Raw genomic sequence first — 11,650 nt, forward strand, 5'->3', positions numbered from 1 at the left:
GACCTGGAAGAAGCTCCTGGCTCCCAGCTCTGGATCGGCGCAGCTCCGGCCTATGTGGCCATCTGGGGAGTGAACTGGCAGAATAAATACCTTTCTCTCTGTCTCTCCCTAACTATCTCTCAAATAAATAATTAAAAAAAAAAAAAACTTAAAAGCAATCCTTGCTTCCCTATCTAATTCTGTAAAAGTATAGACTATTTGCATGACATTTTTTCTTTCTTTTATTTATTTATTTAAAGATTTATTTATTTATTTATTTGAAAGGCAGAGTTGCAGAGGCAGAGAGGTCTTCCATTTGCTGTTTCACTCCCCAAATGGCCACAACAGCTAGAACTGGGCTGATCTGAAGCCAGGAGCTTCTTCTGGGTCTCCCATGTGGGTGCAGGGGCCCAAGCACTTGGACCATCCTCTACTGCTTTCCCAGACCATAGCAGAGAGCTGGATCTGAAGTGGAGCAGCTGGGACTTGAACTGCCACCCATATGGGAAGATGGCGCTGCAGGCAGAGGCTTTACCCACTACACCACAGCGCTGGCCCCATATATATTACTTTAAAGATTTAGAGGAGAGAGACAGAGATCTTCCATCTGCTGGTTCACTTCCCAAGTGGCCAAAGGGCTGAGTCAGGCTGAAGCCAGGAGACAGAAATTCCATTCATGTCTCCCATGTGGGTGACAGAACTCAAGTACTTGAAACATTATCTGCTGCTTCCCAAGCCCATTCATAAGGAGCTGGATCAGAAGCAAAGTAGCTGGAACTCAGTTCAGCACTCCAACATGGGCTGCTTGTGTACCAAGAAGTGGCTCAACCCACTGCTCCATAGTGCCGCCCCTCCCCACCTTTTTTTTTTTTTTTTTTTTTTTTCATCTTTAAGCTTTATTATGAAGAACAAAGAGTGTTCCATCTACTGGCCCACTCCTCAAAAGCCCATAACAGCCAGGGCTGGGGCCAGTGGAGCTGGGAATGCAATCCAGGTCTCCTGTGTGGGTTGCAGAAACCCCATCACCACTGCCTCCCAGGGTCTGCGTGCTCAGGAAGCTGCTGTCAGGAGCCAGATCTGGGTTTCAAGTCCAGGTACTGTAGTGTGGGATGCAGGTGCCCCAACTGTGCCTTAACTGCTAGGCTAAACACCCGCCCGCCGTGACCTTTCCATTAGAGACATTTGTCTCTTGAATATTTATATTCTTCCCATTCCTTCTTCTTAAGGCTACAAGACTTCCTGCTATCATGTTTTCAAAGGAGAGGTGGCAGTGGGACAGAAAAACAAGTTGATAATTGCCACATCTAATTTATTTTAGAATGGGGCTTGCACTGTAGCATAGTAAGCTAAACCTCTGCCTGCAGTGCTAGTCACACACGGCTGCCAGTTCATATTCCAGCTGCTCCTCTTCCGATCCAGCTCTCTGCTATGGCCTGGGAAAGCAGTAGATGACCCAAGGCCTTGGGCCCCTCCACCTATGTGGGAGACCCGGAAGAAGCTTCTGGCTTTAGATTGGCCCAGCTCCAGCCATTGTGGCCATTTGGGGAGTGAACCAGCCAATGGAAGACCTTTCTCTCTGTCTCTCCCTATCTCTGTAACTCTACCTCTCAAATAAATAAATAAAATCTTAAAAAAAAAAAAAAAAAAAAAAAAAAAACAGAATGCAGGTCCATTGGTGGGTGTTTGGTTCAGCTTCCCACATCCCTCATCAGAGAGCCTGGGCTCAATTCCTGGTTCTGGTTCTTGATTCCTGACTCCAAACTTCAGTTTCCCCCTAGTATGGACCCAGCGATGATAAGCTCAAGTTGTCACATTCCTGTCACCCATGTGGAAGACCTGGATTTTGTTCCCAGCTCCTAGCTTTGGCCTCAGCCATTGCAGCATTTGGGGAATGAACCAGTGGATGGGGTGTCTCTCCCTCCTTCCCTCTCCCTCCCTCTCTCTCTCTCTCCTTCTTTCTCCCTCTTTCCTCACTCTCTCTCTCCCTCCTTATCTCTCTTTGTCTCTCAGCTTCTCAAATAAATAAGAAAGCAGATTCACAAGGTTGTGGATATGTCTTATCTGTCCTCTCCTCTTCCCCCTAGTGTGGACAACTCAGACACAAAACCATGGACAAGATTCTTGGGTTACAAGCACAACTCCATGAGGCAGGCCAGTGGTAATACATGAGTGACCAAGGGCGTGAGTGAGTGCACGCACACCTGCATAGCTGAGTGACCAGCTGATAGATCGTGGAGTTTTATTTCTGAAACGCCCACACACTGTCCAACCCGCGAGGCACAACTCGAGCTTGCAACTCTGTGTTCTGTAACGTGTCCCACACAAGTCCCGCTGTCGGTCCTTCTCTTACAGCTGTTCAAGGATGCTTGGTTGCTGCACATGCACTCGGGTCCCTGGGCCTGGCAGCCACTCAAGGTGGAAAATGAAGACCACGGGGCTCCGGAACTGTGGTGCCACCCAGCTTGCCGGGTAAGCAGGGGCCGACAGGCCAGCAGCAGGCGTCCTCGGCTGGAAAGCCAAATTAATGTGCCAGATTCCAAAGGAAATTTGTGCAGAAGTAGGAAACACCTTGGTGTTTCAGAAGCGGTAGATGTGAACCATAGTTCCTCTGACATTTCTCACATATGTGAGCCACTAGTTGGAAAACCACTAGATGTGGACTCTCCTCTCATCCTTTAAGAACCTGCTTGAAACGCCTTTTTGTCTTGAAACTGCCCAAAGTCTCTCAAACAAAAACTGGTCCCTTCCTCCTCCTCCCCTGTTCCACAGACGTAACTGTGATAACGGTACGTGTCACACGAAAGCAGCAGTTGTTCCCGCGTTGTCTCCCCTCCTACCCTAGAGAGTAGACTGCTGCTTTCACCTTTGTAGCTCAGCCACCTAAAAGTGCCTGGCACACATGCCAGGCTCGTGCTGAAGTGTTTGATCGTCGGATGAGTAGTCAGAACGGTAGCTGCATCTGAGCACAGGTCCTTTGTCTTCCAGGTGGGACAGTGTGTGGTGGTCTTCAGCCAGGCTCCTAGTGGGAGAGCCCCACTTAGCCCCAGTTTGAATTCTCGCCCCTCACCTATCAGTGCCACTCCTCCGGCCCTGGTCCCAGAGACTCGCGAGTACCGCTCCCAGTCTCCAGTAAGGAGTATGGACGAAGCACCTTGTGTTAATGGCCGCTGGGGAACCCTGAGGCCCAGGGCTCAACGGCAGACTCCCTCAGGTTCCCGTGAAGGGAGCCTTTCCCCCGCCCGAGGAGACGGCTCTCCCGTGCTCAACGGTGGGAGTCTGTCTCCAGGAACAGCTGCTGTCGGTGGCTCTTCCCTGGACAGCCCTACTCAGGCCGTGTCTCCAAGCACTCCATCTGCTGCTGAAGGCTATGACCTAAAGATGGGACTCTCTGTGGCCCCCCGACGAGGGTCGCTACCAGATCAGAAAGATCTGAGATTAGGATCAGTCGATCTGAATTGGGACCTGAAACCTGCCTCTGGTGGCAATCACATGGATGGTGTGGACAACAGGACAGCTGGGGGAGGTCTGAGACACCCTCCGGAACAGACCAATGGTGTGCACACCCCGCCACACGTGGCCAGCGCCCTCGCAGGGGCCGTCTCTCCAGGTACCCTGCGTCGGAGCCTGGAAGCCATCAAAGCAATGTCACCCAAAGGCTCCTCGGCCTCCGCGGCACCAAGCCCTCCTCTGGGGTCTTCTCCAGGCTCCCCTGGGAGCCAGAGCCTGAGCAGTGGTGAAGTGGTGCCCATTGCCCGCCCAGGGCCTGCGCAAGGAGACGGACATTCCCTACCTCCCATTGCCCGCCGTCTGGGCCACCACCCTCCCCAGTCCCTGAATGTCGGCAAACCGCTGTACCAGAGTATGAACTGCAAGCCCATGCAGATGTACGTGCTGGACATCAAAGACACCAAGGAGAAGGGCCGGGTGAAGTGGAAAGTGTTCCACAGCACCTCCGTGGTCGGGCCTCCGGAAACCAGCCTGCACACGGTGGTCCAGGGCAGGGGGGAGCTCATCATCTTTGGAGGACTCATGGACAAGAAGCAGAATGTGAAGTACTACCCAAAAACAAACGCCTTGTACTTCGTGCGAGCAAAGAGATAATGCGCTCTCACCCCCCCCCCCCCCCGCCCTGGCTTTCAGCGTGGAGTTTTCCAGCGTGCAAGCATTGGACTGAGAATTGGGAAAACGATGAAATTACTCCCATAAGCCAAACTCCAGTTCCCAACCCAGCCCACTCTGGGCTGGGAGCAAATCTCCATTAAGAAAAAATTATATATAAATATATACATATATATATTATATAACCAACTCTGTTTACAAAAAGGGAGAGCTCTCCATCCTGATTCAGATAAAATTATTGCTGTGTTTTAGCAGAGGCTCTGCTGCCTTTTTCTACTTTGCTGGTAACCAGACCAAGAAGTTCGGGAACAGACTAACTCACTACTAGCAGTAACTTCCCAAAAGAACCTGAAGAGCCCCTTGTAGACTTCCGTGGCCTTCTCAGAAGACGACTGGGCAGGCGTGAGATGCGAAGGTGAGGCTTTCAGACGCCAGCCTCGGGTGCTGGCAGGGGAAGAGGGACTCAGAGAAAACTGTTCTTCGCTCTGGGCTCCAGCCCGAGCCTGTGACGGCTCTGCGGAATGCCCCGCGCAGGCCCCTTCTGCTCTTGTGACTGGGGACAGCCGCCCGACGAGGCTTTGTTCCGTGTGTGTGTGCCAGGATCATTGTGAACGAATAATGTCCGTGCAGCCAGCATCGATCCGCTGCTGCCCATTGGTCTTTTGAGTGCTTCCTACATGGCTCAGAAAACATTTCCGTGTCTGATTGTGGGATTTTTCTGACCCTTTTTTTTTTTTTTTTGGTTGCAAGTTGCCAAAAACTAGACTTGTTTTCGTTTTCCTTCCTTTAGAATTTGGTCTTCCGAAGCTGCCTGTTCTGTTTATAAGCTGATTTTTCCCTTGCATATGTAGATTTTGTAAAGCTCTAAAACTTTTCTCACTTTCTGTTTCTTTTACAAACTCAGGTGCCTAGAGAACTCAGATGTTTCTTAGAAATCTTCTTGGAACCTTTCCCGTGTGCCTGGGGGGCCGGTAGGGAATTCCCAGGTTGCCCTGTCCGAGCAGTCCTTGCAGCATGGAAAGACAGCGCTTTGCCTTCTGGGCTGCTTGTGACAGTGCAGAGCCCTGGGCACACCCACCCATGCCTGCTGGGTGTGGAGATCGGTCCTGGGGGGATTCCTGACACTTCCTTCCAGAAATGCTTTTCCCCTATGTCAGGGGGTGGGTTGCGGATCACGTGCTGCACGGGGCTGACCGCGGCGGCAGCTCCGCCTTTCCTGCTTGTCTCGTTCACGTGGCGCCCAAACAGAGCTTGGGTTCTTTCTTTATTTGTTTTCTGAGTCGAGGTGCAACCAAGGGCTCCCCCCACCCCGCCCCATGTCTTTGGTCAATATAGAAGGTTGTAAGTTCTTAAGACTCAAAACTGTGGCCTAGACATATGAGATATCCAACTAAGTTTATATCCAGTGGCACTGTTTAAACATGGATTACTGGTGATTTCTTACCAGTGGAGAGAGGATTTTCTGTTTTGCCTTTAGGATTTAAATTTCCAAACATCACATTTCCCACCCCCACTTTCCCCTTTGTCTTTCTAACGTTTCCCAGGCTTGCCTGCTTGCAGCTGGCCCAGGCTCCTGGCTTGGAGCCCACGCTTAGCAGCCTGTCTGGTCCCCAATCCGTGTGTTTCCGCCTGTTACATCATGCTGGATCCTTCCCCTCACCACTGGCTTTCACACATGGTCTGGTGGGAAAGCCCAGGAAAGGGCAGCTCACGAGGGTTCTGTGCTCCAGAAGCGGCTCCCCACGCCCTGGTGCGTGAAGTGACCACGTGCCTGCCTCCTCTGGCATCCCCTGCTTGCGGCTGTGCGCTTGGTTTTCCAGACTCCCTGCTCTGGGCTGCTGCCAGTCTGTTTTTGGCCAAAAAAACTGTTCAATCATGTGGGTCCTGATCTACAAGGAAAAGCCCGGAAGATTAGCAATTTAGGCATTGTTGCTATTGCTGAACCTTGTGTTTGACCTGGCGGATGTGCATGGACGGTGCCTCCAAGCTGGTTTCCTACAGAAACAAAGTATCAGAATGTCAACCTTGTAACCTTTCCCTTGGTCCCCTGGCCTTCCGAGCCAGCTGTTAACCTGTTGATCCCTTCTCCGTCCCCTGCGTGGGCAGGCAGTGGAGGTGCTCCTTATAGAAAGTACCGCAGTTCCTCTGAGCTCTGGCGTCCCAGTGTTACCCATACCGCCCAGAACCAAACCGTCCGAGAAAGCCTGCCTTGTCTGCACCCGGTGGTGTTGGTCCTGGTGGCCCCAGGCACTGTGGCTGTGCCCCCCTTTGGCAAAGCAACCGGACTTGGTCCTGGTGATGGTCACCCCAGGCCTTCGCAAAGCTGCAGGTGCAGTGGACTCCAGTTCCACGAGGTGCTCCCTCGTGTCCGAGCCAGCCGCAACTCTGTTTCTGACATACCAGTTTTGTCTTAAAATTCGCTGAGAAGAATGAGACAAAATGTTGTTTTTAAACCCTCAGGAGCACCTACAGCAAATGTTTATCAGTATTTAAGTATTTAAGATACCTTTTGTTTCTACTTGAAGCTTTAACCCCTTCCATTCCTGCAAGTGTGCCTTGAGAGCCCCTGTGTCCTACCGATGTCCCCGGCCACCTCCTCGTTGGCCCCGTGTGAGGATTCGCATCCCTTCCTGCCCTCCCCTCCTGGACAGAGCTTCCTGCTCCCCCGTCCCACGGTCACGCTGCAGAGGCTTCCCTGTTCTTGTTCACACTTCCGCCTGTCTTCCACGGCCCCGCCCAGCCCACGTGTAGGTGTCAGAACGAGCTTCAATGTCTTCAGAATTGCCCGGCGCACTCTCCCGGCGCCTCCGTCTGTGTTCCATGAACTGTCCTAAGAGCTGTGCTGCGCTCTCTACCCTCCAAGAAAGAACAGAAGACGAGGAGGAAGAAGCAAAACCGGCTTCAGAAGTCTCGGCTTTGGAGAGCAGAAAGCCCCAGCCAGCAGGGTCAAGGACGCTTCCTCTCCTTTCACCTGGCCTGCTCCGCTCTGTTCCTCCCCTGAAAGTAACTCTCTCGGTCGGTCTGTCTGTCCTTGTCCTTGTGATCCTGGCATGGTGGTGTGTTCTGCTTTGCATTATCTGTGGTCTCTTCCAGTGCCCAGGTCAGTGGGGAGGGGCTGGACACACCCAGGGCCGAGGAGGAGGAGACCTGTGCGGCCTGTGGACTGGGGACCGCGGAAGGCGCGTCCTGCAGGTGGCGGTTAGCGGCCCCTCCCACCGCGGTCCTTGTCGTCAGCGGGAGCAGACTTCGACTCTTGGCTCTGCTGCCCTCCCACCAACCAGGGTTCATGCCGGTGCACAGCCATCGTGCCCTGGCCACGCCGGTGCTGCGAGTGAGGTTTCCCATCCAACTCAGGGCCGCCAGGCGGCTTACCCTGAGCTAGTCATTTTAGGCACATAACAGTGTAGGAATGAAAATGGATTTCATTGATATTTAAATCTCTGTCGATTTCATTTTTTGTTAATGTTTTCCCCAATGACTTTTTAGCAGTTTAACAAATAAAATGGACAGAATTGTCTTAGCCCTTTTGTTAGTAACAACAAAAAGAAAAATGGCTGTGCTAGAAACTGAGCTTGGAAATTGAAGTTAGAAGTGTGGGAAGGGAGGAGTTGCCCGGCCAGGGGACAGTGCGGTTTCAGGAGCAGCTGCTTCCGTCCTGCTGGGAAGACTGGCGGCGTGTCGTTGTCTCGGGGCCCCTGCAGCGGAGACATCCCGGAGCAGAGGCCAAGGCCTCCTAAGCCCGAGTGAGGACGCAGGGCCCAGGGGCTTTCTGCTCAACCTTGCGGGCAGGTTTCCTCGCCTACAGATGTCATTGCTCTGCCTGCCGGAATCGTGAGGATGGAGGTGGTGTGTGATAAGCACCAGCAGTGCCTGGCTCCCAGGCGCCAGGCAGGCCTTCCCAGGCAGGCCGAACACAGCGTTCCCTGCCAGAGGTCCTGCTTGTCTGGTGCAGAAGGCCAGGGGCCTCCTGAAGGGGGCCGGTGCAGGAGGCACCGATGCTGCCTTGAGCCTGAGCCTGCTCCCCAGCCCAGGGCTTCGCCTGACATCACACCTGGAGAGCTGAGGAAGTTCCTGGGAAGAGGTGGGCTTTGAGCACCCTTGGGCCCAGGCTGGATGGGAGGCTGACCTGCTGCCTGTGGCTGGGGCCTTGCTTCTCTGTGCCCTTTCTCCTCCCTTAGCCAAGGTCTGCCTTCTGTTCCCAAAGGCCATTACTGTCCCCTTGTCCTACAGCACTGCCAGCGACAGGCTGCGTGAGGTGGGGACTTCGCCACTGCTGGAGTGGTCAGGCAGAGGCTGATCGCTGATGTGGGAGGGAGATGACCGCTGGTCTGCACATGAGACGCAGTTCTGCGCATTCAGCCAGGGTCTGGAAGAGAGGTAACAGGTCAGCGAAATGGGCACAAGCTTTGGCCCAGAGCAGACCCACGAGGCACAGTGGATAAGCAGGTGCTTGTGAGACTGAATGTCCCATAGCACAGTGCCTGTTTTGAGTCCTGGCTACTCTGCCTTGGATCCAGCTTCCTGCTTATGTGCCTGGGAAGGCAGCAGGTGATTGAAGTATTTGGGCCCCTGCAACCCACATGGGAGACCTGGATGGAGCTGCTGGTTCCTGACTTGCCTGGCCCAGCCTTCATCGTCATGGCCATTTGGGGTGTGAACCAGCGGATGGAAGATCTCTGTCACTCTTAATTAAATAAGTAAATATTTCAAAACTAACAAAACCTGGTTCAGTCATCCCACTTCAATTTTATAAGTGAAACGGCAGTGTTGGAACCAGCCTCAAAGATGGGCGGTTCAGCAGGAGCAGCCAAGAATTGTCCACCGGTTGAATGGGTGTGATTCCCCCACAGGCCACATGGGGGCACCCTGTGGAAGGCTTTGAGTCCGCAGCGTTTCAGATCTTGAGAAGGCAATGGAAGGACTGAAGAGTGTGTGCCCGTTTCTTCTGCCCTCTGCAACCTGGGTGGTGCCCCCTCCCTGGCCTCTGACTCCCAAGCACGGTCCCCCCAGGCTGGCTCTCCTGCCTTCTCTGCCCCAGCCCCCAGCTGTGGGAAAGTCAATGCGTTCCCCACAAGCTGGGCTCTGGGCCCAGACCCTGTCAGCGTGCACAAAGCAAAGCTGATGTCTTAAGTAGATGCCTAAAAGTCCTAGCAAAGTGCTCCTCCCCCCGGGCAGCCCTGGAAGGAAGGGGGCGGGCAGTCACAGCAGCGCATGGGCAGTGGGGTCTGCAAAGCCAGGGCAGTGGGGACTGGCCTGGGGATCGCTTCCAGTGCATCTGCTGAGCCCCGAGGCACTGGGACACAGGGAGGGCATTCCTGGAGGAGCCCACCACCTCATCCCAAAGCAGAGACGTGCCACGTTGGCCAAACAAGAATGGCAGATCCTGGGGCCTGCCTTGTGACACAGCAGGTCAAGCCGGCATCCCAGAGGAGCCGGTTCAAGTCCTGGCCACTCCAGTTCCTATCCAGCTCCCTGCCAGTGCTCCTGGGAAGCACTGAAGGTGGCCCAAGAGTTTGGACCTCTCCCACCTGTGTGTGAAACCCAAATGGAGTTACAGGATCTGGCTTCTGCCTGGCCCGGCCCCTGCTGTTGTGGCCATTTGGGGAATGAACCAGCAACTGAAAGATATTTAAGATTTCTCTCTGTCTTTCCGTAACTATTTAAAATAAATATTTAAAAAAATTTCCTGAGCTGCTCAGGAAAGATGGAGTTGCACCCGTGTACAGCCGGCACAGCCAGCCAGGGGCAGGAGGGTTGTTGCGGAAGCCGGAGAGCTAAGTCCGCCCCTTGCGTGGGCGTCTCAGTCCAGCACCACAGACAGGGTAATTCACGAGCGGCAGATGCATTTCTTACCGTTCGAGAGGGCAGGGGCTCCAGGATCAAGGCGCCAGCAGCTCTGAAGTCCACTGAGGGCCCTGTCTGTTTCCAAGGTGGCACCTTGGTGCTGCTGCGTCAGGGGCCCTGTGTGTGTGTGTGTGTGTGTGTGTGTGTGTGTGTGTGTGTGTGTGGAGGGGACAGAAGAGGCAAACCTGTCCCCGCCAGCCTTTTTATAAGGTCACTAATCCCAATCGCCTCGAAGACCCTACCTCTTAAAACTGTCACACTGGAGATTCAGTTTCTTTTTTTTCTTTTTTTCTTTTTTTTTTTTTAAGATTTATTTATTTGAAAGAGTTACAGAGAGAGAGGAGAGGCAGAGAGAGAGAGAGCTTCCATCTGCTGGTTCACTCCCCAAATGGCTGCAACGGCCAGAGCTGCGCCCATCCGAAGCCAGGAGCTTCTTCCAGATCTCTCACATGGGTGCAGGGGCCCAAGCACTTGGGCCATCTTCTACTGCTTTCCCAGGCCACAGCAGAGAGCTGGATTGGAAGTGGAGCAGCCGGGACTCAAACCAGCACCCACATGGGATGCCAGCACTGCAGGCAGTGGCTTTATCCACTACGCCACAGTGCCAGCCCTGATTCAGTTTCAACCGACGGATTTATAGTTTTATTAAGACAAAAACTGACAGTGTGATATGAAGTTTACATTTAAGCAGACTTTTCACAGAAACCTAACACATGCCTACAGAGATTTACAGTGTCGCTCCCAATAGGTCTAGACCATGTCCTCACAGATTTGTGAGGACATCAGATCATAGCCACACCTTGCTAAACTGGTAGGGGCAGATGAGGGCGGCTTTTCTTGGGGGTCCCTGGTGGGCACCACCCAGGCCTCGCCTTCCAGTCAGCGATGCAGGATGTTGATGGCTTCGTGGCATCAGGAAAGACAGACTTCCCATGTTCCAGGCAGAGGGTTGTGGGAGGCGCAGCACACCCAAGGCAGCCTGTGGCCGGGGTCGATGGCACTGTCGAGTGACCTGTGCCGGTGTGATGGCCAGAGGTCATCTGCTCAGATGTAGCCAGGGGAAGAAGCCCATCAGAACCTGCGGTGGGGGGAGAGACCAGCGCAGCCAGGGCCATGGCAGAAGGGAGAGTTCTCTGTGGAGCCAAGGCACTGAGAGGCGGCATCCAAGGAGGGCTGACCTCCGCACCTGTGCGTCCCGGGCAGGGGTGCGTCTCCCCGAGGGGGAGAGGAAAGGAAACAACCCTGAGGACACTGTTGGAATTGTGGAGCAGCAGTTGTGGCACAGCGGGCCACACTGCTGGGGATGCCCCTGTCCCACGCTGAAATTCCTGGCTTGAGTCCAGGTTTTTCTGCTTCAGGTCGAGCTTCCTGCGAATGCGCACCCTGGGAGGCGGCAGGTGATGGCTCAAGTGCTTGGGTCCCTGCCGCCCACGTCGGGGACCAGGATGGAGGTCCTGGCTCCTGACTTTGTCCTGACCCAGCCCTGGCTGTTGAGGCCATTTGGGGAGTGACCCAGTGGGTGGAAGGTCTGTGAATAACCCTGCCTCTGAGTGAATGGGCTATAAGAGCCGTGCAGGTGAGCCGGGCGTCTGGGCGAGGAATGGCTCCTTGCGCCTCTGCCTCGCTGTGGGGCAAGCAGGATGGGGGACAGCACCCTGTCTTCGCATCCTTGTCCCCTCCCACCCCCCCGGTGGGCCTCCATGATTTG

At 54.0% G+C, this 11,650-nt stretch overlaps 1 protein-coding gene across 5 annotated transcripts in view; it reads left to right on the forward strand.

Moving 5' to 3' along the window:
- The window catches only part of FBXO42 (F-box protein 42), a 112,398-nt gene extending 104,780 nt beyond the window's left edge, over positions 1-7,618 (forward strand). For all 5 annotated transcript variants that reach the window (XM_051836545.2, XM_070079234.1, XM_070079235.1 and 2 more), the window contains 2 exons: positions 2,332-2,448; positions 2,965-7,618. In XM_051836545.2, coding sequence (XP_051692505.1) covers positions 2,332-2,448; positions 2,965-4,080 — 1,233 coding nt within the window. In that variant the 3' untranslated portion in view covers positions 4,081-7,618. The remainder of the gene's footprint in view (positions 1-2,331; positions 2,449-2,964) is intronic.
- The last annotated feature ends 4,032 nt before the right edge of the window (positions 7,619-11,650 follow it).

The sequence above is a fragment of the Oryctolagus cuniculus genome, chromosome 7 (assembly GCF_964237555.1).
Source record: "Oryctolagus cuniculus chromosome 7, mOryCun1.1, whole genome shotgun sequence".
Classification (NCBI taxonomy): Eukaryota; Metazoa; Chordata; class Mammalia; order Lagomorpha; family Leporidae; genus Oryctolagus; species Oryctolagus cuniculus.